Consider the following 27,447-nt stretch of genomic DNA (forward strand, 5'->3'; position numbering starts at 1 on the left):
CTATGTTCAGGACTAGAAGGGAGAATCCTACAATGCATTACCAGGGTATTAACCACAACACAGCACAATGTAGCTTGAGTTCAGGCCAGCAATGGATCTGCAGACTGACTCAGTGATTCAGTGACATTTATGAGATCACACAGTGTGTTGAGGTAGGGCATAGGCTTTTCTGACTTGTACAGAGAATCTTTTGCATGTTGGGGTAACATAGGGGATTCGAGTAAAAGACATACCTTGGGCTTCGAGCTTCATCATCATCTTTGAGTCAGTCTTGTTCAGCAAGTCTACTGCCTTCACCTTGGGAGGCCGCCCTCTGCCACGTTTCAGCCGGGGTGCATCCTTCGCCCTCAGCTTCTCAGTGTTACGTGGGCGTCCTCTCTTACCCGTGATGGCCAAGATGCGGGATGGGATCTCTTCGGAGAGTAATTTCACCCACTGGGGGCCCTGCAAATGAACAAATACACCACAAGTCACAATGAAGGTCAATAAAACACCATGAAACTTTAAAGGACTATTTAAAGGCTAAGTCAACAATATGTACACTGCACTCTGCAACAGAGTTTATAAGCACATATGTCTTGGTGTGGTAGATCTTAGGAGGTTCACAAGAAAAGTGCTGGCTAGCTACAAATACTTATTTTGTTTAGGTACGTTTGGGCCGGTACTGCTTTGGTAACTAAGAATTAATTAGGGTCTCCACCTCCACAAAAGGCAGCAAAAAAAACATGCAACACCATGAAGCTAAACATCAAAGGAACAGGTTAACCCCAACATTTCCAAGACGACTAATTTATGGTTACTGCTCTTCTCCTCAAACTTTATTACAAAAAGGTGTTTTAAAAATATATATTAGCATTCACTGCATGTCTCGTATTGAAGGGTAATGTGCTTGAACACTCAAGAGAATAAGCACACAGAAAAAAACAAAAAAAAGTTTTCTTAATGTAGCCCGAGCCCATAAACTCACTGTGCCTCACAAAATCCTTATGGTGCATCTCACTTACTGCAAGGACATGTCAAAGTCTCGCTCTGAGGATTTGCTCAAAATGTAGTCAAAACGTAACCACTAGCAGCCTACAGTTGTGACCTACAAAACTAACCACAGCATGAATTCTCTTATTGTGACCGTGCCTAATCATATATTACCTAAGAACCTTTTAGGTCTGCAATCTAAGTGTTTAGAAATAATTAACAGTGAAGGCTGGCAAAGCACACCGGAGGTGGAAAGAAAGGAAGGCAAAAAAAGATATGGTCTAGTTCGCAAAAGAATGCCAACTGGTGTAGATGTAGCACTCCTCCAACAGTACTGCGCAAAAGCTGTTCAACTCCTTGTTTCTCTAGGGCCAAAACCAACATTTTAGTGCACTCACATCTGCAGAACTGCACTCTTCATAAAAGTCTCCGACAGGCATCCGTGGGCTGAAGCTGAAGTGCTCCCTTCGAATGCTGCCAGTGGGGTTCCTGGAAAGATACTGAGCAAGAAAGGAGAAAAACAGACATCAGTACTACACTTGCTACCATCCCTCAACTAAACCAAATCATACAGGTCAACTAACTTAAATCAACTGTCCTATTAATACATGAACTTGTGTGCAATTAATGGTTCACCAAACAAAAAATGCCATCATTCACTCTCCTTTTTCCACTGTATGCCTTGTTCTTTGGAGAAGGAGCGTTACAGGAGTGCAAGTACAGTCCCCTTTCCAGCCAAGGAATAATATCCACATCAGTGAAGATGGACAACACTGGAGGAGCCTCCTATAATCATGTATGGGTAGAGCATCCTTATAAAAAAAAAAAATCAAGCGCCTAATGCTTACTTGTGCTCCAAAATGTCCCATTTTGGTCCACTAAGAATTTCTTTCTTAAATCAGACATCGGTCCGGAGTCACTACTTTGGGACAGGAGTATGCCTAGAATATCTCTGAAAATACTGTGCAAGAGTATTTATGAAGGAAGAATAGCACTCCAACTATACATATATATTATAGAATGAGTGGGAGTGGCGGAAAAGCGTAGGCAAATATCCCTGACCAATTCATCCATAGTGGATTGCCCTTGGACAATGGGTGTGGATGTCTGGATGCGAAGCTTGGGCATTTTGGGTTTAGGTTTGTGGCAAACAGATCTATGTCTGGAAAACCCCACATTTGGAAGAATGGGAGAACTCAAGGGTGGAATTCCCATTCCTGGATCTGTTGTCTTTGACGACTGAGCAGATCTGCAATCAGATTGTTTACTCCTGCAAGGTGTTTTGCAAAGAGAAACATTTTGCAATGTATGGCCCATCTCCAGATGGTCTGTGCTAGTTGTGACAGCTGGAGAGAGTGTCCCCCCCTGTTTTTGTATGTAGCACATTGCGGTCATGTCTGTACAGATCAGGATAGCTTTGCTTTGCCTACTAGATGAACTTGAAACACTTTGAGCGCTAGAAAAATTGCTAGCAGCTCTAGATGGTTTATGGGAAGCTGCTTTTGCTGCCGGCTCCACAGGCCCTGAATTGTAGGTGTCTGGAGATGAGCTTCCCCAACCAGTGAGCAATGCGTCTGCTGTTAGTATTATCTGTATCACCGGGTCTATGAAGGGCTGCCCCTTTGAAAGGTTTTGTGTATTCCACCACTGCAGAGAGCGATGGGTGCGGCCGTCCACCAACACTAGATCTGATAGCAGACCGTGAGCCTGGTTCCACGGACGTGTTAAGCACTCCTCAAGGGGATGCATTTGAAGTCTCGCGTAAGGAACTGTTAGCATGCAAGACACCATCATCCCTAGTAACTGCATGAACACTCGAGCTGGCAACGAGTGTTGAGGCTGAAACAGGCAGAGTAGAGTCTGCATGTTGCGGATTCTGGTCGGATTGGGGTAGGCCAAAGCTCTTTGTTTATCTATTGTGGCTCCCAGATAGGTCTGGGTGGCACCGTTTTGTGAGTGTGACGGAGACAGCTTTCTTGCGAGCTGTCTTTTATGAGCCAGTCGTCCAAAAATGGGAAGACGCGAATGTGCTTTCTTCGAAGATGAGCTGCGACTACTGCCAAGCACTTGGTGAAAACTCTGGGTGTGGTAGTTACCCCGAATGGAAGCACCTTGAACTGATAGTGCTGGCCTGCTACTACAAACCTGAGGTATTTGCGGTGATTAGGATGTATTGGGATATGGAAATAGGCGTCCTTCAAGTCCAGAGTGGACAGAAAGTTGCCTTGTTGAAGGAGCGGGAGCACTTGCTGGAAATGAAAATGTGAAAATGATCTGACTGAATGTATAAATTTAGTCCTCTGAGGTGTAGTATAGGCCTGAGAGAGCAGTCTTTTTTTGGGAATTAAGAAGTACAGGGAGTATAGCCCGGTACCTTGATGTTTTAATGGCACTGACTGGTCCTATCGCTCCTTTCCCCAACAGAGAAATAACTTTTTTTTTTTTTTTTTTTTTTTTTAGAAGGGTAAGATATTCATGTGACATTGCGTGTGATCTTGGAAGAATGTTTGGGGGAGTACCTCTAAGTTCCAGGCAGTAACCATATTTGATAATTTGCAAAACCCATTTGTCTGAGATGATGGTGTTCCAGACAGAGAAATTGAGAGAGACGTCCCCCTACAGGAGTGGAATGATCGGGGGTAGCGGAAGGAAGTCACTGTTTGTTATTTACGGGGGAAGTATGTGTGGAGTTGCCTCTGCCTCTTTTCTTACCAAGGTTTCCTCTAAAACCTCTTCTAAAATATCCTTTTGATGAGGGTGATTGGTTGTTGCCATTGTAAGAGGGTGAGGGATTTTCTGTGGTTATATTTTTGGAGCCACCCCTGTAAAAGGAGCGCCAAAAGGAACCCTTATTAGCAGGTAACTGTAAAACCCCCATGGACTTTGCGACATCAGTGTCGTTCTTCATTTTTTCCAGCGAGATGTTAACTGCTGGACCAAAGAGGTTTTTCCTATCAAAAGGTTGATTGAGAATGGAGGCCTGTACCTCAGGTTTGAAACCTGGAATTCTCAACCATGCGTGTCTACGTAGCAGTACGCTGGTGTATACTGCACCCGCTGCTGTGTCTGCAGCATCTATTAAGCACTTGATGGAGGTATTGGTGATAAGTTTGCCCTCCTGGATGAGATCATTTGCCTTATATTTGTGCTCATTAGGCAGAAATTGCATAAGTTTTTCTAGCTCATCATAATGAGCCCTATCATATCTGGCTAGCAAAGTCTGAGCATTAGCAATGCACCAGTGATTAGCTGCTTGTGAGGCTACCCTTTTGCCAAAGGCATCAATTATCTTGGACTCCTTATCAGGAGGAGGGGCCTCACCTGGGGTCTGTGAGTTAGCTCTCTTGCGGGCATTAGACACCACAAGAGAGTCTAAGGGCAGATGACCCTTAACGTAGGCAGGGTCAGTAGGTGCTGGCTTATATTTCTTAACCCTGGGCGTGATGATTCTTGCCCTTACAAGATCTTTAAAAACCTCATCTGTATGTTTAAGCATCCCCTTAAGCATTGGGAGTGTATGTGTAGTTTTCTGAGTGGAGCTTAAGGTCTCTAACAAGAAGTCCTCCTCTAAAGCCTATTTGTATGTAGCTCCACCCCATGGTAATGAGCATCCCTATTAAGAAGCTCAATGTAGCCTATATTGACGTCAGGCAGTGATGGCCTGGACGGGTATAAGTCAGGGTCAGTATCTGTGTGTGGATCAGTATCATAACCCTTCCATGAGTCAACATCTTGTAGCCTATCCTCATCTCCAGCCCTATCCCCTTCATCCTGTGGGTCAGGTGTTGGTGGTGGTGAATTAGTAGGTGTGATGAGTAATTGATTAGTAGGTGAAGGAGGTGGCACTTAAGGTGGTGAAGGGGTTGTACCGACATTCCTTTTCTTCAAGGGCATGTGGTGCTCATCCTGTTGGTCCAATTTCCTTTTTTTCAGGCAATTTGGCATGAAAATGTCCAGTATCTGGTTAAATAAAACAGTTCTTTTTGTTTCGGATCTGAAGGTGGAACATCGGACCGAGACTCTTTTGTCGGAGTCTTTTTATCTTTACTTGCAGTTTTTGGTGTCAAAAGTTTTGGTTCAATACTCTTCGGTACTGAAGATTTAGTCTTCGACAAAGATGGAACATGGACCGGGACGTGTTTGGATTTCGGCGACAAGGATTTCGACTCAGTACAGTGTTAAGTGGTCCCAGTAAGTAGTATTTTGTCACAGGACACATAGAACATGAATACACAATATATTGAAAATCAATACAATTTGAGCAGTGTTACTTAATCATACCCTCTTTAATCAAATTGCATACATTTACAGGTTAAAGTTTCTACACAAAACGTGCCCAAAAAGAGGGGTAAGGAAAAGCAAGGTTGGTTTCGTGAGGGTTAAAATGAAGTGAAGGAATCAAGGAATTGTGCAAACAATTGATTCTAAATTAAACATATGAAAAATATGGCTCTATGGTTCAGCCATTAATCAACACTTTTTTGTCTGTTTTAACATAGCCAAGCTACACAGAAGAAACACAGTTGAACAATCGCTGTTGTGTTGTGGAGAGCACAGAAGGATGTGTCGAGATTTCGACCCCAGGTATAGTGTAGGTTTAATGGTGCATTACGTGGGGGTCTTCATCAGGACTGAGATAAGGGGGTGGGCACCGTATGCAGCCCTAAAGTGTGCAAACCGGACACGTGGGCTCAATTATAGGGAGAGCGGGATATCGGCACGCTTATCGTCAGAAATCCGATAACGTCCCATCCACTAGGTCAAAGAGACCCACCTGTATTCAAACGCTAGGACCTCATAGCAAAAATCAGCTCTATCTTCAGAAATGAAAGCACACGAGGGCACAAAGTAGCTCCTCTGTAATGCGGGAGGTATCCCGGGCGAAGCGGTGTTCAATCGCTACGCGCTGGCTGAAGACTATCACAGTGGATGGAGGATTTTGACTCGGCGCTGGCATGGGGCCGACTCGAGCCCTGGCCGGAATGATTTTCATTGGGTTTCGGCGCTGGGCTTGCAGGCGGGGTGCTCGAAACTTTTTCTCGTTGCCGACCTCGGCCCGCAGGCAGAGTAAGGACTGGACCCTTTTTTGTCTATGTCAGAGTAAGCCTCGGAAACGCAGACTTGTTCTGCTTCCTCTGCTCCTTGAGCTTCTTGTTCTTCTCAATCAGAATCTTCCCCGAGGATGTCCGGTACGGAGCCGCCTTTGTGTTGCATCTCTTGACGTCGAGCCCGACGGTCAAGAAGCGTCTTCTTTGATCGAAACTATCGACACACGTTGCAGTCTTTCTTGTCGTGTTCCGGGGACAAACAGAGATTGCACACTTCGAGCAGGTCGGTGCGCGGAAACTTGGCGCGACACCCGAGACAGAGCTTGAATGGAGTCTGTTCCACCGACTGCTAGGGAGCCCGAGTTTGATCGAAGAGGTTTGATTGGAAACGATACGCAGAGAATTGGAAACGATACGCAGAGAATGGGAAACGCTATTGAGAAAAAATACCGTAGAGGGTAGTGGATTGCCCCTCGAAGGGAACCAGAACGGTGCCAAACCGGAGCGCAGCAATTCACATCGGAACCAAATGGTGGAAAAAACAATACAACAATGGAGTCGATGCCCATGCACACTATCACCAAAAGGAGGAGTCACCTACCTCGTGACTGGAAAATACTTCTTCGAACAAAAACAAAGTGCAAACATCCGGACCCAACACTAAATGGCGGGCTGAGCACAGCATGTGATCTACAGTTCACATGCCTCGAACCTGTTATTTTCATTCAGCTGCATTACATTGCCTTCCGCGTTTTAGAGCAGGCAGCTCGTTGGTCACAGGCTCCATGATAATGCACAGAAATGGTGCAAAGGCACTCCCCTCTACATGTCCATTTAATAAGCCCTCAGTGGGCCTCACAGGTGAGTTCAACTAAGTGTTGCATGCTGGGTTCAGTAGTGCCCTTTCAAAATTCCTTTACCTTTAGTAGGTTTCTGTGTTGTAGCAAAACGTTCATTTAATATAAAAGCCCTCCAGTTGCCCTCTGAGATGAAAATGTTCAGTTTATATTTTTCTTTACTGCTTTTCCACTAAGGAAGACTGAGTAGGCCCATATCCTCGTGGCCCCCTAACCTTGACCTTTAGGGGTGGTGCAGTCTTCCCGGCTGGACTGCCAGTCATAAATATTTCAACAAAACATCCTCGTTGATGACGCACTCAAAAAGCAGAATAATTACACTCATTCTTTTAATAAAAGTAAAGTGACATTTTCCATCAGATGCATCGCAATGCCTTACGCATTTCAGAGCAGGCAGCTCCTTGGTCACATGCTCCATGATACTGCACAGAAATGCTGCAAAGGCACATCCCCTCTGCATGCCCATTTAAGTAGCCCTCAGTGGGCTTCACAGGTGAGTTCAACTGGGTTTTGCATGCTGGAATCAGAATTGCCTTTTCAAAATTCCTTTACCTTTAGTAGGTAGCCTGTGTAAGCTCGTGCTAGCACCACTTACGACAGATATAGGATTCCCTATATCTAGGGTCACTGCATTTGAAACCCATAAGTCATCCCTAAGGCAGGCCTTTCAATCCTGAAGTCAGGGTGCCCGGTTCTAAGTGTGCTGGTTCCCCTGTATGAGAAGGACACCCCCTACAACCTTCAGAGTCTATTCTCCTGGGTTGTAAGTGCATTAGTCATTATGATACATAGAGTGGCCATGCATCATTGCGCGAAGACCCTCTCTAAACTACCTGTGACGAACCCTGTCATGTTTGGTATCAAACATGTTAGAATCATACTCCCACACCGTAAACAGTATGGGAGGTACTTTAAAGCTCCTCCGGGAGGCCCTCAGGTCTCCCGGTAACAGTCTTATAGAACCGGAAAGCATAACATAACTGCTGCCGACCAGAGACACGATCCTGCCTTCCTGCTGCTGAGCCAAGCTCGAGCAGGGGAAGGCAGAACAATAGGTATCCTTTCACAGGGAGGTGTGACCACCTCCCAGACAGGGTTTAGTGTATTGGGGCCGGGCGGGTGTCTTGCCAGCGCCACTCAGTCTGCTTGAGTGACACACTTGGTGCCCGCCTTGCATAGAAACAATAACAAAAATCCTCCTCCTATACATTAATACATAGGTAATACATCCTAAATTAGAAACACCATTGTCCCACAAGACCCGTTTTTTAAATTTGTTTTATCAAAAATCTCTTTTTTTGGATTTATATATAAATTAATTTGTATAAAAATCTTTACTGTACAGAATTCAAGTAGAGCAGCCCCAAAGAAACGTTACAAAGAGTATACAGCAACAATATAACACCAAAGACCACAAAAACACCATTCATACCATACATAACCCAAATGAAATCAGGTGTGAGGAGAATGGCTGAGCACCAATTGGGTTGTTGCCCGTATGCAAGGAGAGGGCTGCTGTGATCTGAGGTGTGCAAGGAGCGCCATGCTAGAAGCGCCAGGATCACATCACCTCGCTGCAGTGACCCCACCCCCATGCCAGAGGGGGGCACCTTTCAACTTATTAGGGGGAGGAGCATAAGACTTGTGTCCGCTTTTATCAGCAACACCATACACCAGTAGGGGCCGTCATAGTGAGGGTGATGGCACCGGAAGAGTCTACACCCGGACCATGAGTAAAGCAGCAACCCCATATGCCAGGAGAAGGTGTCAGTACCACTATGGCCAGGTGTTCGGGTCGTTGCCCAGACGGGAGGATTACTCTGTGTCCAGCCGATTAAGCACGTTGTGATCTGCACCTGACGAACTCCCCGAGAACCGCAAGGATGCCGCCTTCTCCAGGGAGTCGGAGGATCAAAAATCCAACTCCCCGTCCCCCAGACTGATTTGCATGTGGCTGGGTCTACACTGGGGTGGCATGGTGAGCAAAAGAACAATGGATTTAACCCAGATTTCTTGACTGGGGGTGAATGTTTTGATTTGTTCTGCATTCCGTCCATCAATTGTGTGTCTTTTACTTTCTCGCACATGGTACATTAAGGCTTATTTTACATCTAAGGTATGAAGAGCCCTTTCTGCAACTGAGTCAGATTGTGGCAGGAAAACTGAAGTTCTATAGACTGACTAAGGTGGTAAGCGACAAACGTAGGAGGAAATTTAGGATTGATGCGAAGGACCACTCTGTCTATAAGAACCTGAAATAAGGGTTCTTCCAAGGTTATGGCCTGCAGCTCACTAACAGGCCTTAGTGAGGTGATGGCTACTAGGAAAGCTACCTTCCAAGAGAGAAATTGCATGGGACTTGCCTGGAGGGGCTAAAACAGGCGACCCATAAGTCTGGTGCCCACATTGTTAAGATTCTACACCAGGGCCAGAGGCACCTAGCACAGAATGGCTCTTGAGTCCCTCCATTAAAGCATTAATGATCGGGATTCTGAAGAAAGAGAGAGGTTGCCTATTCTGGAGGTAAGCAGTCACAGCCGCCAAGTGTAGCTGAAAGCAGGTGAAGGCTAGTCCACGTGTGGAGGTGTAGAAGTAAAAAACGATGTTTAGAACTGTGGCTGCTACAGGGTCAATTTTGTTTCAAAGGCAGTAGCAGGCAATCCTTTTCCATTTGGCAGCATAGCAGGCACGAGTTTGGGGCCTGCGTGCTTCTTTAAAGTTCATAGGCTAAGAAGGAAGTTTGAGGTAACCAAATTCTAAGACTTCAGGACTCAAATCACAAGGTTTAAACTTGGTATCAGGGCGCTTGATTTCTCTACGGGTCAGAATAACAAGGTCCCGACCTATTGGGGAACCTCTTGTGCGGAACCACCGAAAGTTTGAGAAGAGTGGTTAATCAGGGTGGTCTGGCCCAATTGACAGCCCCAAGGGTGAGTGGTTTTCTGCAGCTTCAGAACTACAAACCGATATGAGGGGGGAGGTTGGAAAAATATCCCTATCAATTCATCCATGGTGCATTGCCCATGGACTGTGGTTATCTGGAGACAAAGTTTGGGCATTTCACATTTTCTGCTGTGGTGCAGAGGTCCACATCTGGCAACCCCCTGTGCTGGAGTATGATGGGAGGAGGACTCCCAGGTAGAGTTATCACTCGTGGACTTGTTGTGGCATCCAGCTGAGAAGGTAGGGAAGTCATTGTCCCCCTGGAAGTTATTTCGCTAGCAGGTGGATCCTGTGGTGGAGAGCCCAGCGCCAGATGTACTGAGCTAGCAGAGAGAGTTGAGAAGATTGTCTGCCTCCCTACTTCTGTATGTAATACATGGCTGTCATGTTGTCCCTCTGGATGAGGACCATCTTACCCACTATGTGGGGAAGGAAGACCTTGAGGGCCTCTCAACTCCAGATAGTTTATGCCGAGAACCCTGTGACTAGGATCCCACTGACACTGGACAGTCAGGTTCCGGAGATGAACTCCTCACCCACTGAGGGATGTGTCCATTGTAACGATGATATGCAGTACTGGGTCAAGAAAGGGACATGTCTGCAACAGATAGTTGGTGTTCCAGCCCTACAGAGAGCGATGGGTGCAACGGCTGATCAACACTAGATCTTCCCAATGGCCCTCCGTCAGACAACTGATGAAATAAGCATGCCTGCAGCGGTCGCATGTGTAGTCTTGCGTGAGGTACTTTAGCAATGCAAGAGACCATCATGCCTTGGAGCTGTATTTCTGTCGATTTAGCTGAAAAAAAGGTAGCAATGCATGGAAGGAATGGACTACTGCCAGACTTGGGTAGGTTCTGCCGAACTCTGCATTGAGGATTGCTCTCATATAGGGCTGAATTTGAAGGGGCTGGAGATGGGACTTTACAGCATTGATGGTAAAGCCCAGTTCGTGCAGGAGGTCTATTGTGGCTTGAGTGTGTGCATGGCACTACGTTGCTCTCTCTATCAGCTAATCATCCAGGCCCTGTCTTTGCAGGTGCGAGGCTAATGCTGCAAGAAATTTGGTAAAAACTTGAGGTGCGGTGGTGACACTGAAGAGCAGCACTTTTAACTGGTAGTGTTGCCCACTAACCACAAACCAGAGATAGCACTGATGCACTAGATGATTTGGGATGTTGAACTAGGCATCTTTGAGGTTGAGTACAGTCATGAAGTCACCTTGCTGTTGCAGAGATATTACATCCTGAAGAGTGACCATATGAAAGTGTTCTGACAGGATGTGGTCATTCATTCAAAGACCTGAGGTCCAAAATGGGCCTGAGGCATCTGTTATTTTTGAGAAAGAGAAAGTAGAGGGAATACAACCCTGACCCTGTAGGTGTTGTGACAAAGGCTCAACTGCACTTTTGAGAATGAGCGCTTGGACCTCTTCCCAAAGCAGGCTTTGGTGTGCTGAGGAGAGGATCTATCTGCGGGGTGGTATGTTGAGTAATATGGAGAAGAGTTCCAAGCAGTACCGTGTTGAATGGTGGGAGCGGATCGAATGGAAGGGAAAAGAGGTCTCAACAGGATTGGCCCCACTGGGAGTCAGAGTCGGCCAGAGAATCCTAGACAAAACTGCAGAAGTCGACCCAATACGAAGATGGGTGAGCGCAATAAAAAAAAAAAACGACTGAGGGAGAGGAACCGTGAGGACCAAAGAGAACATCGCAAAGGCATTGATCCGGAGCATGGGAGCACATGTGTAACAATGGAGTCAATGACCATGCGCATTGCAAGCAACTTGTGGAGAGACAGCAACTCATAACTCGAAAAGAATTCTTCGAACAAAAAACGTCCAACGCTAGAAAGCCGGAGTATGCACATCATGTGTACCTACAGCCACACTTTCCTCAACAATTGACTTACCTTGTGTTTACCAAGCGGGAGTAGAGCTGATCACTGAAACAGACCTGCAGTTTTGCTTGAAGGAAAAGGATAATGTTACTTACCCAGTAAGCATCTGTTCTTGGTATGTAGAGCTGTAGATTCACATGCTTTGCCTGCTCCTGCAATCTAGTGTTGGGTCAGGACGTTTGCAAGTTGTTTTTCTTTAAAGAAGTCTTTCCTAGTCATGAGGTAAGGTGACTCCTCCTTTCTGTGATAGTGCTCATGAACATTGATTCCATTGTTAGATTGTTTTTCCGCAAGAGGGTGAGAATGGAGTAAGAAAGTGAAGTATATGGATGTCCATGCGTATAAAAGTATAGTAAGAACTGCAACAACTATGGGTACCCGGGGGGGGGGGGGGGGGGGGGGGGGGCGAAGATGGCCGCCAGCTAGCGAAGCTCCAGCTTTCAGCCGGCCTCATGAGCGACTTCCCTCGCACATAGCCTACGTCGAGATCCTAAAATCGGCACATAAAGCAGCGGAAGCAATGCGGCACAGGATCAGCTGAGTGCCGAGCGCCTGCATCATCTTGTGAAGGAGAATCGTCGTGTGGAAGACGGCGGGGGGCAGAGCCCGGCCTCCCGGAATACAGCATGGAGCGCCCGCCTGCTACAGTGGGAGCGCTCCGCTGTCCTGCAGATCGGTGGACCGGGTGAGTCAGTCCCGTGATTGCTGCGCCATCCCCCCTCCCTTACTGCTCTGGCGCGCTGCGGCTGCTGGGCCGGCCGCTCTGCCCCCCCGCAGCCACGACATATTGGGTTTGTGAAGGGGATAGGGCCCTTCCACCTCTCACGCTGGGGGTTGGGCGCTGGTCTGGCACCGCGGCGGAGGCGAATGTGCGCTCAGCGGCCGCCCGGCAGGATATGACGGCCAGATTCACTGGGACGACTCCCTGAGGTGCCACGAAGTACGACAGGACGGCGCTAGGCTACATACGCCGCAAATTAGCCAGCACCTCCAGATCACTGCATCCGGCCTAAGGCACACTAATGGGCACTGCCACATTCTGAAGCCACCACCAGTACCCTCTGCGCACGGACCATTTGCGCCCTGCTCACTCTGTGACACTTACGCTTGGCATCATTGCTTTCACATCTCCAGGGGAAGGTGCCGCCATCTTGTCCAGTCTTCACCAGCAAATCAAGGCTCCCGCCAGCCGCCCGCACTGACTCTATTCTGTCCCCCTGGAACGCCTGAGGCCTATGGACATTTACGCCTGACCCCCTGCCTGGGAGCACTGCGTTGCTCCCTGACTCCCCCACCCCCTGGTTCCCTCCTACCGCTCTGCAGTCCCGGATTGGGACGCAGGGATCCGAGGCAGAGAACCTTGCCTTTTGGGAAAGTGAACGAGTGCACAACTTCGCACAGCACGACAATGGCTGAAAAAGGCCCTGCCACAGCACCTCCTGAGACTTCAGACGCCTCCGTCGCCTCATTGCTGCTGGAAATGAAGGCGGGATTTAAGGCGCTGGACTCACGCTTTGATTCCCTGGACCAGACGATTGCATCATTGGGCGCCAAGGTGCAGGGCCACGATGGGCGCCTTGACGTCGCCGAGGCCCGGGTCTCAGACCTGGAGGACGTGACAGCACAATCACTCAAGCGGCTGGAGAGCGTGGAACGACTACTTAAAGAAGTGGCCATAAAAAACGAGGACTTGGAGGCACGCGGACGCCGCAACAACGTCCGAATAATGGGGGTTCCGGAGACGACACCCACGGGCCGAATGGACCTTTTTGTTGAGAAGTTACTGACGGATCTGTTCGGGAGTGAGGCCTTTACTCCTGGTTTTGTCGAGGAACGGGCCCATAGGTCACTCGGACCTACGCCGAATCCAGGCCTCCCCCCTAGACCCATCATAGCGCACCTTCTGAATTTTAGGGACCGGGACACCACGCTCCAACTAGCAAGAGAACGCGGCACTGTTGAATGGCAGGGGTCCTAATTATCATTCTATCCTGACTTCACTCCAATGGTTCAGGAGGCACGGCGCAGATTTCTGGGTGTTAACGCTACGTTGCGCAATCTCAGACTCAAATATGGCATGCTATACCCTGCGAGGCTGAAGGTGGACATGGGTGGCATATCACGGATATTCCCCTACAGCGGCCCTGGAATTTTGCAGCACGTACAAGACTCGGAACTCACAGAACTCTGTGGAAGGTGCACTTGCTTCCCCACATCACAGCGGCTCCGATGCAAGTGCAGAATTGTTTTCGAACAGTGGTGCTGAATGAGGGCGCACTGTACTATCTTATGTAATCACATTGTTCACGAGGGATATTGCTTTATATAGCTGTGTCACTCGTGTAGGTCAGGCTTCGCTTGGGCTTAAATATGGAATGCTATATCCAGCGAGGCTGAAAGTGTACTTTGACGGCAGGTCAAAAATATTTGACACTCCTACAGAGGCCCAGGAATCTTGTCGCACATATAGGGCGCGGAGCACACGGAATTCAATGGAGGGCGTGCATGCCTTACCGCCACACAGTGGATTGGATGCTAGCGCGGAACTTTTTCAAACTCTGGAACTGGATGATGGTTTGATTGTGATTACTTGCATTATTACTCTGCTATGGGGATTTCGTATTTTTTAACGTTATTATCAGACATTTTACTTGGCTGGTCTGATTGCCGGCTGCCACCCCCCCCACCCCCCCCCCCCCCACCCCCCCCGGGTGTATCCTGTGTCTCTGGATTAGTGCATTCATGGGGTCCACTTATTGGTCCTCGGTTGTTAGCCTCATGGTCCCTATGACCGACGGGCGGGTGAATTTTGAAAGGGATGGCCACCTTCGGGATGGAGGGCGGTTGGGTGGGGGGAGGGGTGTAGGGGTCAGATGCGCACATTGTTTTGGCTATTGTGCACACTTTATTGTAGCATTGCTTGCCACATTGCCGTTGAGTACACGTCTTGACAGACAAGAGTTCACACACTGGTCAAATGCCGCGGTTAGGTAACATACAGGGGCCCTCAGCCGTCACCTTCATGTCATGTGATGTCAGGGGGCTCAATAATACCCGCAAAAGACGGCAGGTGATCCACTATCGTCTGCGACATAAGGTTGACATAGCATACTTACAAGAGACACATCTCCCCATTACTGATTCAGCCCATTTTGGCACCAGCTGGGGCCCGCACAGGTGTTTTGCCAATTACAGCAACTACGCTAGGGGCACAGCTATATTGGTCCACCGGAGAGTACCTTTCACACTTACAGATGTGACCCGAGACCCAGGGGGCAGATATGTGATAGTCACGGGTATCCTACATGGCCACACAGTCACCTTGGTTAATGTTTATGCTCCCATTGTAAATGCCCCTGATTTTTTCCATGACCTGAACACATGGGTCACAAAACTAGGCCCCCATGCACTACTCCTGGGAGGAGATCTCAACCTATTAATACACCCGTCCTGGACAGCACCTCCAAGGCGCCGGACGCCAAGCCACGTGCACAGTCAGCATTGAGGGACCTCTGTGAACAACACACTTTAATTGACATTTGGTGGCAGCGTAACCCCGCCCTTACCGCCTACACCCATTACTCTGGCCTACACGGCACCTGGTCAAGGATAGATTACTCTAACACCACACTCACCCCTGATCCCACCCCCTATCTCTATCTCTTTCACACACCCTCCCTCCTCTACCCCTCCTGAACCACACCACTCCATCCCACTGCTTAAAAATAAAGCCGCCTGGCTGAATTTCCACCCTGTTTCTGAACTGGAAGTCTTTAACATCCTATCCAAACTAAAACCATCCTCTCACACTAAAGACCCACTCCCATCCGCTCTCACCCAAGAACTAAAGCACGTCATTGTCCCTTATTGGACCAACATCATTAACGCCTCCCTCTCTACTGGATGTGTTCCTATCTCACTCCAACTTGGACAAATCACGCCCATCCCTAAACACCCCAAAGCCGACCCTAATGACCCTAACAACCTCCGCCCTATCTCCAACCTCCCACTACTCTCCAAAACCCTTGAAAAATGCGCCCTACTTCAACTGGACAAGCACATTGACACATTCAACCTGCTTGACCCCCTTCGATCTGGCTTTCGCAAAGGTTGCAGCACTGAAACCGCACTGCTTAACATTGTCGATGACATCCACCTTACCCTGGATAAGGGTGAGTCTTGCATTCTCATCCTTATTGACCTCACTGCTGCATTTGACACAGTTAACCACTCAACCTTACTCAATGCACTCAAAGATCGTTTCGGCCTTAATGGCACTGTCCTAAACTGGTTCACCTCTACCTACTTCCAACATAGAACCCAACAAATCAAAACTGCCTCTCCTGCCCTACATCGGTCTCCCTTGGATTACCCCAAGGATCTATCCTCTCTCCTGCCCTCTTCAGCCTCTTTATGGAACTCCTCACCCTCATACTTAAACAAGCCAAAATTAACTACCACCTGTATGCTGACGACACCCAACTGTACTATAAAATCAAATCCCACTCGGATATCATACACCTAAACACAGCCCTAGCCAAGATTCAATCCTGGTTTTTCACAAACCATCTCAAACTTAATCCAAACAAAACTGAAATCATTCTCTTCTCTCCCAAAAACAACCCTCTCCCCTTTCAAGCATAGATAGCTGACCTTAATGTCCTTAACTGCTCTCTCTCCCTAGCCGAATCAGTCGAATCTCTTGGCATCACCATCAACAATAAACTTGCGCTCAATACCCATATAAAAAATTCGGCAAAAGGAGCACTCTTCTCACTCCGGGTTCTCTAAAAAAATCTAACCGTTCATTCCTGCGGAAGATTTCAAATCGGTTATCCAATCTTTAGTCCTTTCTAAGATTGACTATGGAAACGCTCCGGAATACCGGAACACCGAAAGTTCACCTTGCCCCCCTCAAATCTGTCCTCCACTTAGCGGCCAGACTAACAACAGACTGTAAGCGTTCTGAACACATCTCTCCTGCCCTCAAAGAACTCAAATGGCTTCCCATTGAAGGCAGATCCTCGTATAAAATTGCCTGCATTACACACAAAGCCCTTTATCAAAAGACACCAAGTTACCTCTCCAACAAACTCACTAAAACAGGATGCTCCCGGACGTTGAGAAGCTCAAACGCACTTCTTCTCGTACCCCCGCTATTAAAGAAAAAAGCCTTGCAGTCACGCTCCTTCTCTGGAAAAGCCCCCAGCATCTGGAATGCCCTCCCCAAAGTTCTCCGTTGTACCTCTTCCTATATCCGTTTCAAAAAAGGCATTAAAGTACACTTGCTCAATCAATATTGGGGCACTTAATCCCTCTCTTACTATACTTGTGCTACCCACCCCTCCTCCCTTAAACACTACCGCTCTCCCCTCACCTCTCACACTTCTACAGCCCCACTCCTCTCCACGCTACTTCCCTCTTTTCCTATCCTAATTTTTCCCCTCCATCGCCTTCTCACATACCCTATCCCTCCATGCACAATTTTGTCCACTGAACCTACCCTTTTGCTCCTTTTACTGTTATTATCTGTATGTGCTCAACTGAATCTTTTAGTCCTCCATGTATAATTGCCTCACTATTTAACAATTTGCTCCGTTTTGTCCTAAATAATTTTTATGCAAATGTAAAGCGCTCGGATACCCCCGGGTGGAGCTAGCGCTATATAAAACTTCTAAAATAAATAAATAAATTACTGGCTGATCTCTCTCGCGGTTCCAGACTGGTTTGAGTCCCATACTACGCTTCCTTGCACGTACTCTGACCACTCTCCAATAGTTTTACATTAAAGACTCCCACGTCCAGAGGGGTATGAGAAACAGTGGCGCTTCCCTGGTAGAGCCCTCCAAGACGACCTGTTTAAGGCTGTGGTCAGGGAAGCGATAGAGGACTATTTTGAGCTCAACACTGGCTCGGTGGACACCGCGGCGTTCTGTGGGAAGGTTTTAAAGCCGTTATCAGGGGAGTGTGCATCTCCAAGCAGGCAGGGGTAACTTAGAGATCTTCGACAGACGATGACTCTCATCGAGCAAGAAATAGCTGCATTAGACTCCAAACTTGCGACACTCCCGGACACCGCTGCTCAGGCTGCGAGACTTGCCCTATTGGCTGAATACAGGGACACAGCGGATCGCAAGATTTTATACATGGGAAAATATCACACAGCCAGACGATATGGGGAGGGTGAGCGGCCCGGCAGAGTCCTTGCGCAAATGCTGAGACCACCTTACAGCAAAAACTAAATCACTGAATTACACTCCGCAAATGGCACCACTCTCACTTCCACGGTGACTATCCGGGATAAGTTCCTAGATTACTATACTACGCTTTACACATCTAGAGCCAACCCTGACGGTACGGCACAGACTGAGTATCTAGATGAAATCGCACCGGTGTTTTTGGAGAAACACATGCTTGACTTCATGGCAGTGCCAATCTCCGTTGCTGATGTTCTACTTGCCATAGACTCCATGCGGTGCTCTACTGCCCCGGGATTAGACGGATTCACCAGGGACATCTATAAAGAAGTTCAAGGATATTTTAGCCGCCCAGTTAATTGAGGTGTATGCAGAGGCCTTGGAATAACAAGGCGCCACCGCCCCCCCCCCCCCAACCACGATGCGTGAAGCTGTGATTATTCTTCTTCGAAGCCGGGTAAAGATCCTAAACAGTGCGGTTCTTACCGACCCGCTGTCCCTACAGAACTGGGACTACAAAATACTGGCGAAAGTGCTCGCCAACAAGCTTTCACTGCTGATGGAGTACATCATCACCCCAATGCAGTCTGGCTTTGTACACAAACGCTCCACATCCTTGAAACTCTAAACACTATTCACTGTGCTGCACAGAATCCAACCGGAGGTTCCTGCAGCAGCGGTGTTGCTTGACGCTGAGAAAGCGTTTGACTCTTTGGAATGGCCATTCCTAGTGGAAGTAATGCAGCGCATGGGCCTACCTTACAGTTTCATCGCAATTGATTCCTTACTATACAGCGGCCTCTCGGCACGACTCCGCTTGAATGGTACTCTGTCCAAGCCGTTTCGTTTATACCGCGGGACTAGACAGGGTTGCCCCCTATCCCCCCTACTATTCATTTTAGCGATGGACCCACTTGTCAGGCATTTCCAAATACGCCATCTGCATAGAGGGCTGCAATTCAAAATGGCCCGCTCTTAGCTTCCCTATACGCGGATGATACCATCCTGTATGTCCGGGAGCCCCACCTAAACCTGGCTCCTCTAATTCATGAAATTATCCGATTTGGCAGATTTTCGGGGCTGGGCATCAATTGGCACAAATCTATTATATTCCCGCTAACAGAGAGCACAGTCAGATGGGACTGCAAATTCCCCCTTGAATGGTGCCAAGACACTGTGAAATATCTCGGCATCCACATCCACCTGGACACCACTCAGATCATACGCTTGAACTATGGGCAGACCTTCTAAAAGATAGAAGGGCAGGTGGAAAGATGGCTGAGACTACCCTTATCACTAGCTGGTAGGGTAGCCATATTAAAAATGGTGGTTCTCCCCAAATTGGTATATCTATTTAATAATATGCCTGTCGGACGGTTTCTTTCGCACTCTAAAGTCGCTTATGATCCGACTGGTATGGGGTGGCAGACGTCCTCGAGTTCGCTGGTCCATACTGACCTTGCCTTATGACAAAGGATGTTTTAATGTCCCAGACTTCCAACTGTATTACTTGGTGGTGCAGTGCCGCTACACGCACGCCTGGTTTCACCCCAACGCACGTATCCCGTTTGAGACCAGAGGCGGACCTAGTTCTTCTGGACAAACTGAGCGAGGTGCTGCGGAGTTGTTTCCCACGGGACAAGCAGGATATCCAGACAGTGTCAACGACTGCTTGGGCCTGGGCTAAACTGCGAAGGTGCGCGGGTGCCACATCTTTATACTCCTCCGCCCTGCCTTTGCCCAATACCAGATGGTTCCCACTCACTGGAGAGCGAATAGTACAGCGCACATTAGCAACAGCAGACATAGCTAAGCTATGTAATCTGTTCCCCGTGGGGGCATGTTTTCACAATAGACAAAGACGACAGATTCCTGGATTGCAGTTTTATGACCCGCTTCATAATGTGCAGAATGAAAGCCGCCTTACATGCGGAGTTCCCCTCATTCCAGGTTGAGGCGGACTCATTCCCCCCGCTTAGCTTGGTCCTGGAGAGCACAAGTGGCGCACGCCTAATTTCTAAAATGTACAAGTCCTGCGCCCAGCTCCTTCCTGTAGAGGACTTCAAGATCAGACAGGAATGGGAGGTGGATGTGGGTGGGGTGATCACAGACTACCAATGGAAGAAGTGTTGTATGGTCACCAGGGACATCTCGCTTATCAGCCGCCATAAGTTACTACATTTTAAATTTCTTCACCGTGCTTATTTCACACCAGCCGTGGCCCACAAGATTGATGCTACTAAACCTCACAATTGCTTGAAATGCACCTCCCCACATGCTGGCTTTCTTCATCTGGCTTGGTCCTGTCCTCGTTTACAGACCTACTGGGTGGCGGTACATGAGACACTGGGGAAAATCATTGGGATTCCACTTGTCTCCCTTCCTGAAATTGCCCTCCTGGGTTATACAGTTCAGATTCCCAAGAAAGTTAGGAGGTTGGCGTCCCTGGGGCTGTCGCTGGCGAAGAGGGAGGTGGCCATCCACTGGGGCAGGAAAACGGCCCCCAAGCTACAAGACTGGCTGCGAAGGTTAGTGTACTGCAACACTAATGCAGAGTTATATGCCAGTTTGATGCCACCGACATCCCGTCCTAAAGACATATGGGGACCGCTGAGAGCACACCTGGCCACGGCCAAGCAAGCTTCCACCTCACAGGCAGACAATGGCATAGTGCCGGAGGGTGTAGGCTGAGAGGCGGGTGCTGCACTGTCGCACGGCACGACGTAGCGGACACTCGTTGTGAGGCTGCGGCTCAGAGTGTGCACAGGAAATCGACTGCTTAAAGTTTTATAGTTCGGAATGGGGCGGTGGGTGGGTGTGGGGGGGTGGGGTTAGGATCCGGAATCCATTGTGTGTTGCCACTGTATGGGTCAATATTTTGTCCACTATTATATCACAAACTGTCAGATATGATTTGTTTTTGGTTGTGCAAAAATCATATGCAATGCAATGTGAATTGTCTCCTTTATTTGGAAAATAAAGTGATAAGATAAAAAAAACTATGGGTACCTGGGGAGGCAGGTGGTCCCATGTGAATCTACAGCTCTACATGCGAACAACAGATGCTTGCTGGTTAAGTAACATTATCCGTTTGAGGCATGTGTGCTGCAGATACACATGCTTTGCATAGACTATAAAGCAGTATACTCCCAAAGTGGTAGCTAACTTGTAGGTGTTCAGGTAGTTTGGTACAGTGTTTTAAGTACTGCTTGGCCTACATTAGGTTGTTGACGTGCTAACACATCTACGGAATAGTGTTTGGTAAATGTGTGTGGTGTAGACCATGTAGCTGCCTTACATATGTCAGCTAGCGGAATGTTACCTAAAAAGGCCACAGAAGCCCCTATTTCGCAAGTGGAATGCGCTCTAGGGGTAATAGTTAAAGTTCTTTTAGCTTTACCATAGCATGTTTGAATGCATTTAACAATCCATCTGGCAATACCAGATTTAGAGATAGGCTTGCCTTTGTGAGGTGGAGCAAACGCAACAAACAGTTATTTTGCTAAATTCTTTTGTCCTATCTATGTAGTACAGAAAAGCTCTTTTAACGTAAAGCGTGTGAAGAGCGCGTTCTGCTACAGAATGAGGTTGAGGAAAGAAAACTGGTAACTCAACCGATTGGTTTAGGTGAAAGGCAGAAATAACTTTGGGAAGGAAATTAGGGTTGGTGCGAAGAACTATCCTGTCTTTGTGTAGATGAAAGAAGGGTTCTTCTAAAGTTATTGCCTGTAGCTCACCAACTCTCCTCAGTGATGTGATGGCAATGAGGAAAGCAACTTTCCATGAGAGGACTTGCAGAGGGCACTTGTGCAATGGTTCAAAAGATGGCCCTGTGAGCCTTGTGAGAACAATGTTGAGAGTGGTATTACTCTCTTTTTCAGCCTTCCATGAAAGCTTTTATTACTGGAACTCTAAATAGTGATAGATGTTGCCTATTTTGCAAGTAGGCAGCTACTGCTACAATGTGCAAATGAATAGACTTATATGCCAGTCCTGCTCGCTGTAAAAGTAACAGGTAACAGATAATGTATTGTATGGAAGCATCTAAAGGATTGATTTTGTTGTTATTGCAGTATAGAGCAAATCTTTTACATTTTGCTGCTTAAGCAAGATCAGGTGGTAGGCCTTCTTGCTTCTTTTAGAATATTCCTACAGTCTGGTGGTAAATTTAAAAAACCAAACTCTATGCCTTCAGGAGCCAGATCGCAAGATTTAGTTCCTTTGGATATGGATGTCGGATTTCTCCATGGCTCTGTAGGAGGAGGCTGAAGGGGAGGTGTAGCTTTTGATGTGGAACTATTGACAGCTCCAACTGGTTGGTGTACCATGGTTTAAGAGTCCATGTGGGAGCTACTAGAATTAGTGTGAGGGATGTTTGCCTGCGTTTCCGAACCACACACGGAATGAGCAGGAGAAGCGGAAAAGCGTAGACAAATATCTCTGACCAGTTCATACATAGGGCATTGCCCTTTGAGAGCGGGTGTGGGAACCTGGAGCCGAAGCTTGGGCATTTTGCGTTTGACTGTGGCAAGCAGGTCTATTTGTGGAAAACCCCATTGTTGAAAATAGGGAGGAGAACTTGTGGATGAAGTTGCCATTCGTGAATTTGCGGTCTCCTCCTGCTGAGGAGGTCGGCTATTTGATTGTTTACCCCTGGGAGATGTTCTGTCAGAAGATAAATCTTGTGATGGATTGCCCACTTCCAAATGGCTTGAGCAAGTGTTGACAGAGAGTGTGCCCCCCCTGCTTTTTCACATAATACATTGCTGTCATGTTGTCCATTCGGACTAGGACAATGTTTATGATGAGGTGCGTTTGAAAAGCTTTGAGTGCCAAAAAAAACGCTAAAAGCTCTAGGTAAGTGATGTGGAGAGCCTTGTGCTTGTTGCTCCACAGGCCTTGTATTGTGTAACCCTTGAGATGAGCACCCCAACCTGTTAACGATGCGTCTGCTGTGAGCACGATCTGTGGAAAAAGGTCGATGAAAGGCCGGCCTGCTAAGTTTTGTGGGTTCCACTACTGCGGAGAGGGATGGGTACGGCCGTCTAGCAGCACTAGATCAGTTAATTGACCCTGTGACTGATTCCACTGACGTGCTAAGCAATCTTGTAGGGGGCACATGCAAAGCCTTGCATGGGGTACAATTGCGATGCAAGACGCCATCATTCCAAGCAGTTGCTCTCTGGCTGGTTAAGCTTGGTTGGGTTGAAACTGTAGAATCATAGCCTGAATATTGCGAATTCTGGCTACATTGGGAAAAGCTAGAGCTTTGACTTCGTCTAGACTGACTCCTAGGTAAGACTGCATCTGTGACGGACGAAGGTGAGATTTTTGAACAGTGAAGGTGCACCTCAGTTAATGAAGTAGATCTATTGTGATCTGTGTGTGTTGTAGACAGTTCTGGTGAGAGTTTTTGATGTACTGAAGCCTCACAGGGCCTTGCCTGACCCTAAAATGGCGTCCATGCATGAGGTGATTTGATTTGAGCTCTTGGCTGATTTAGACCTACTCGTTCCTGCTTGTTTTCCTTGATGGATTCTGTCGGGGCTCTGCTGTTCCTCCAGGTTGCCACAACCATCTAACTCATCTGCTGTAAGCTGCTTGTACTGGAGGGTGCGCAATATCTTTAATCCCAGCCTTATCTAGAACACAGACTCGCTCTAAAACTGGCATCTACCCAGTGCCGCCTTACCAGCCTCCCACTGCAAAAACCATGGCAGATAAAGAGCTTAAGCCGAACAATATGCGCACCAAACCTGAACCTGGGGGCAAGCTGGAGGATGAGGTGGAAAACGCTTCCCAGTAACCACGTGACCGGTGCTCTCTATGGAACTTTGACGATGCCCCCTGGGCGGAATCCATAACTGTCTGTACTTACTGCGGTGCCCAAGCAACTTTGCCCGATGCCCGATGGAGCTGTCCTATGCAGCTTTAGAGGAGTTTTGCTCTGGTTCACCCCTCGGCCGTCACCTATCCAGCCGGACATCGTTTCCCTCGTCTCTCCATTGTGTCTTCCACCTGCATTCCTTACCCCTGTTTACCATTCCCCCTCTACCTTTCACTCCCCTTAAGATGTGTGTACACGCTAAAAACTCATTATTGTGTAATCTCATGTTTCTCTCCTATGTCTATACTTGGCTATGTAATTATATAACCTGTAACTCGCTGATCCTTATGTAATGCGCTCTGATACCTCCAGGTCTAGCCAGCGCTATATAAAACTCTGCAAATAAATAAATAAGCCAGTTGTCTAGATAGGGGAAGACGTGAATTTGTTGTCTTCTGAGATAAGCAGCGACTACTGCCAGACATTTGGTAAAAACTCTGGGGGCTGTAGTCACTCCGAAGGAAAGCTCCTTGAATTGGTAATGCTTCCCGCTATCACAAATCTGAGGTATTTGCGATAAGCTGGATGAATTGGAACGTGAAAGGAATATGCTACTTGCCAGTATGCATCTGTTCTTGGCATGTAGAGCTGCAGATCTACACTCTTGTGCATAGATCGCCATCTGGTGTTAGGCCCGGATGTTTGCAGTTGTTTTTCCTCTTGGAAAGTCTTTGGAAGTCACGAGGTCGGTGACTCCTCCTTTGGATCGTATTGCGCATGGGCTTCGGCTCCATCCTCAGATTTTTTTTCGCCAGCAGGGAAATGGTGGAGCGTAGTAATAAACAGTGAAGATGCCCATGTGTGTTGTATCTAAATAAGATAATCTGGAACAGATAAAGGTAGCCGGGGAGGCGGGTGGGCGTGTGTAGATCTGCAGCTCTACATGCCAAGAACAGATGCATACTGGTAAATAGCATTTTGCGTTCGAGGCATATGAGCTGCAGATTACACACTTGTGCATAGATTATATAGCAGTAAATACCCTTAGCGGCGACTACCCCTATCTGTTGCAGTGGTTTGAAATAGTGTTTTGAGTACAGCCTGGCTCACACTAGCCTGTTGCTTAGTTTGCACATCTACACAATAGTGTTTAGTGAAAGTGTGCGGTGTTGACCATGTAGCTGCTTTGCAGATATCATCTAATGGGATGTTTCCTAGAAAAGCCATTGAAGCCCCTATTTTACGTGTAGAATGGGCTTTAGGGGGAACGGATAGCGTTCGTTTTGCTTTGTGGTAGCAAATCTGAATGCATTTGACAATCCACCTAGTTATCCATGTGAGAAAGTGGCTCTGTATATACTGTTCCCAAATAGATACAGGGTGTACAGAGTCCACAGTCCCCAAGGGTTTGGCAGAGGTTAAAGTTAGATATAACCTTACTCTCTAAAGTGGTAGCTTGGTCGAGCATTAAGGCAGTATCAGAGGACAATGAAAAGCATTTGTTGTACACACTCAGTCAGCAAATGGTCTCACACACTCAATAACTGAACTCTAGGCCACTGGTTTATATATGAAAAAATAATTGCTTGTTTTATTTTAGAACCAACACTTGGATTTAAAATATACTTTCTCAGAATGAGATGTTTCATATAAATACTTTTGCAATATGCAATTGACTTTTGTAAACAGTTACAAGTGGTTGCAATAGGCAACTCTATTTTAAACACAACAATGCATTGAGCTCAATGGAAATTAAAAGTTATTTGCAGATTAATTTTTGGATTACTTTTGGAATTCCAGGACTGGATCCTAGATTCAGTCCTGGGTCAGTACTCAGAATCAAGTGATGAAAGTCGACTTAATTACTGTAATGATTTTTAAACAATATTTAGCTATTTTAAAAGTTGACAGAAAATATTTCAAAGAAAACAGTCAATGATTCCCTATGGAAGAAATTTCAAGTTGCAGGAACAGTATGTTCTCGTTACTTTTGTAATCCAGTACTGGGTGCCTTGACTCAGTACTGGGACCTTTATCCAACACAGGTAAGTAATTACGTTTTCAGATATTATACGATTTTTAAAGAATATTTAAAGATTGCAGAAACTGACACTTAAAAAATTTCACAGAAAAACAGTCAATGATTTCCTATGGAAGAAAATTGGGTTATGGGTAAGTACAGTTGTAAGTATTTTTCAGAGTCAGTGCTGGGCACCAAGATACAGCACTGGGAGCTCACCTAAGAGCAGGTGAGTAATTTCGTTTTCGTTACTCGGCTGATTTTTGGTGAATATTTTAAGATTTGAAAAGTCCACACTTAAAACAAATTTCAGGAAAAAGCCAGTCAATGTTACCCTATGAGGAAAATAGAGTTATCGGTTTAAGGGTAAGTACTCGACTAGCAGAGTTGAGGTTCTGGGCATAGACTTAGGGGTCCCCCAGGGTCAGGTAGGTACAGTTGGTTCACCCTCAGTGACTCTAGGGCGGCCGGGTGCAGAGAGAGTTAGGCCCAATGTTATCCTATGAGGGATAGGGGGGCCTTGGTTGGTGGCTTCTGACTGGCAAGCCACGTGACTGTTGGAGCTGGACTCCTGGTCACTTACTCAGGGCAAGTGGGGAAGTAGGTAGGTGTAGAGGTTTCACTGCCAGGGCCACTCGGGCGGCTGGGTGCAGGGTGCTTTTGAGCCTTTAGGCGCTCAATTGATTTCAATGGGAAATCTCCAGTTTGGAAAAAGACTGCAAGCTCGGGGACGAGGATTCTTCAGGTGCCACCACCACTTCAAGAGGTAAGTTGAGTAGTTGGAGGATAGGTAGGTACCCCGGGATTGGGCACAGGGGGCCGCGGGGCGCCGCGTGCAGGTGTGCCTTTTGGTGTCGGGAAATCTTACCCTCTGTTGATCGCGGTCGGGGGGCACCTTGTTCTGAGGCTGTAGGCTCCTTCAGGAGTGTCGAGGGAGGTCCTTGGGTGCCGGACTCGGGGTCACAGTCGCCGTGGGGTCGTCCTCGTGGTCTTTGTCCACTCCGGCACTGGCCAGGCTTGGCTGATGCAGTGTGCTGGGTTTGCGGTTCCGGGCTGCTGCCAGGGATTAGAGGTAGGTTTTGAGTAGAGCCTCTACTCATGGGAGTCCCAGGGGCTTAGAGCCAAAAGGTAGCCAGGTCCTGCGGGGTTTGTGAGGTTGCTGGCCACAAGAGATGCCGGGTTGGAGCAGGAGCAGGTTCGAGGGTTGGCTGGGGCCAAAGCAGTTGGTGTCTTCCTCTCCTTAGCAGCTGCAGGGCAGGTCTTCTTTCTTCTTGCTCTTCTTTGTAGTTTTGAATCTGGAATCTGGGGAAGGAAGGTTCAGGATGCCCCTAAATACTAGGTTTAGGGGCGTTACAGGTAGGTGAAGGGCAGGGACCAAAGGGTCCCTGTCCTGGGGTGGGTACACCCCCTCTCCTGCTTCTCTCCTGTGGGAGGGGGGCAGTAACCTAGTCCTGATAGGGTAGGGCTCCCCATCTTCAAGATGGCGAGAGCCCGGAGATGTGCTTCACCTCGCCTCCCCCCCCTGAGGGGTGGGGTTGGCAGGCTGGCACGTCCCCTGTCCTTATTTGGGGTTTCCGGCCAAAGCTTCCCGCCAGAGTGGGGGGTTGCAGTGGCCTGGGGAAGCTCACAGAGGCGGCATGCCTTTGAAGCTTCCCCCTGCCCATCCTGGGGGAGGAGATTTAGC

At 47.7% G+C, this 27,447-nt stretch overlaps 1 protein-coding gene across 1 annotated transcript in view; it reads right to left on the reverse strand.

Moving 5' to 3' along the window:
• The window catches only part of BAZ2A (bromodomain adjacent to zinc finger domain 2A), a 1,031,051-nt gene that overhangs the window by 633,220 nt on the left and 370,384 nt on the right, over positions 1 to 27,447 (reverse strand). Inside the window, exons 10-11 of the mRNA XM_085600883.1 lie at positions 1,371 to 1,472; positions 234 to 444 (exon numbers count right to left, since the gene is read on the reverse strand). Coding sequence (XP_085457009.1) covers positions 234 to 444; positions 1,371 to 1,472 — 313 coding nt within the window. The remainder of the gene's footprint in view (positions 1 to 233; positions 445 to 1,370; positions 1,473 to 27,447) is intronic.

Source organism: Triturus cristatus, chromosome 4_2 (assembly GCF_964204655.1).
Source record: "Triturus cristatus chromosome 4_2, aTriCri1.1, whole genome shotgun sequence".
In the NCBI taxonomy this organism is placed as follows: Eukaryota; Metazoa; Chordata; class Amphibia; order Caudata; family Salamandridae; genus Triturus; species Triturus cristatus.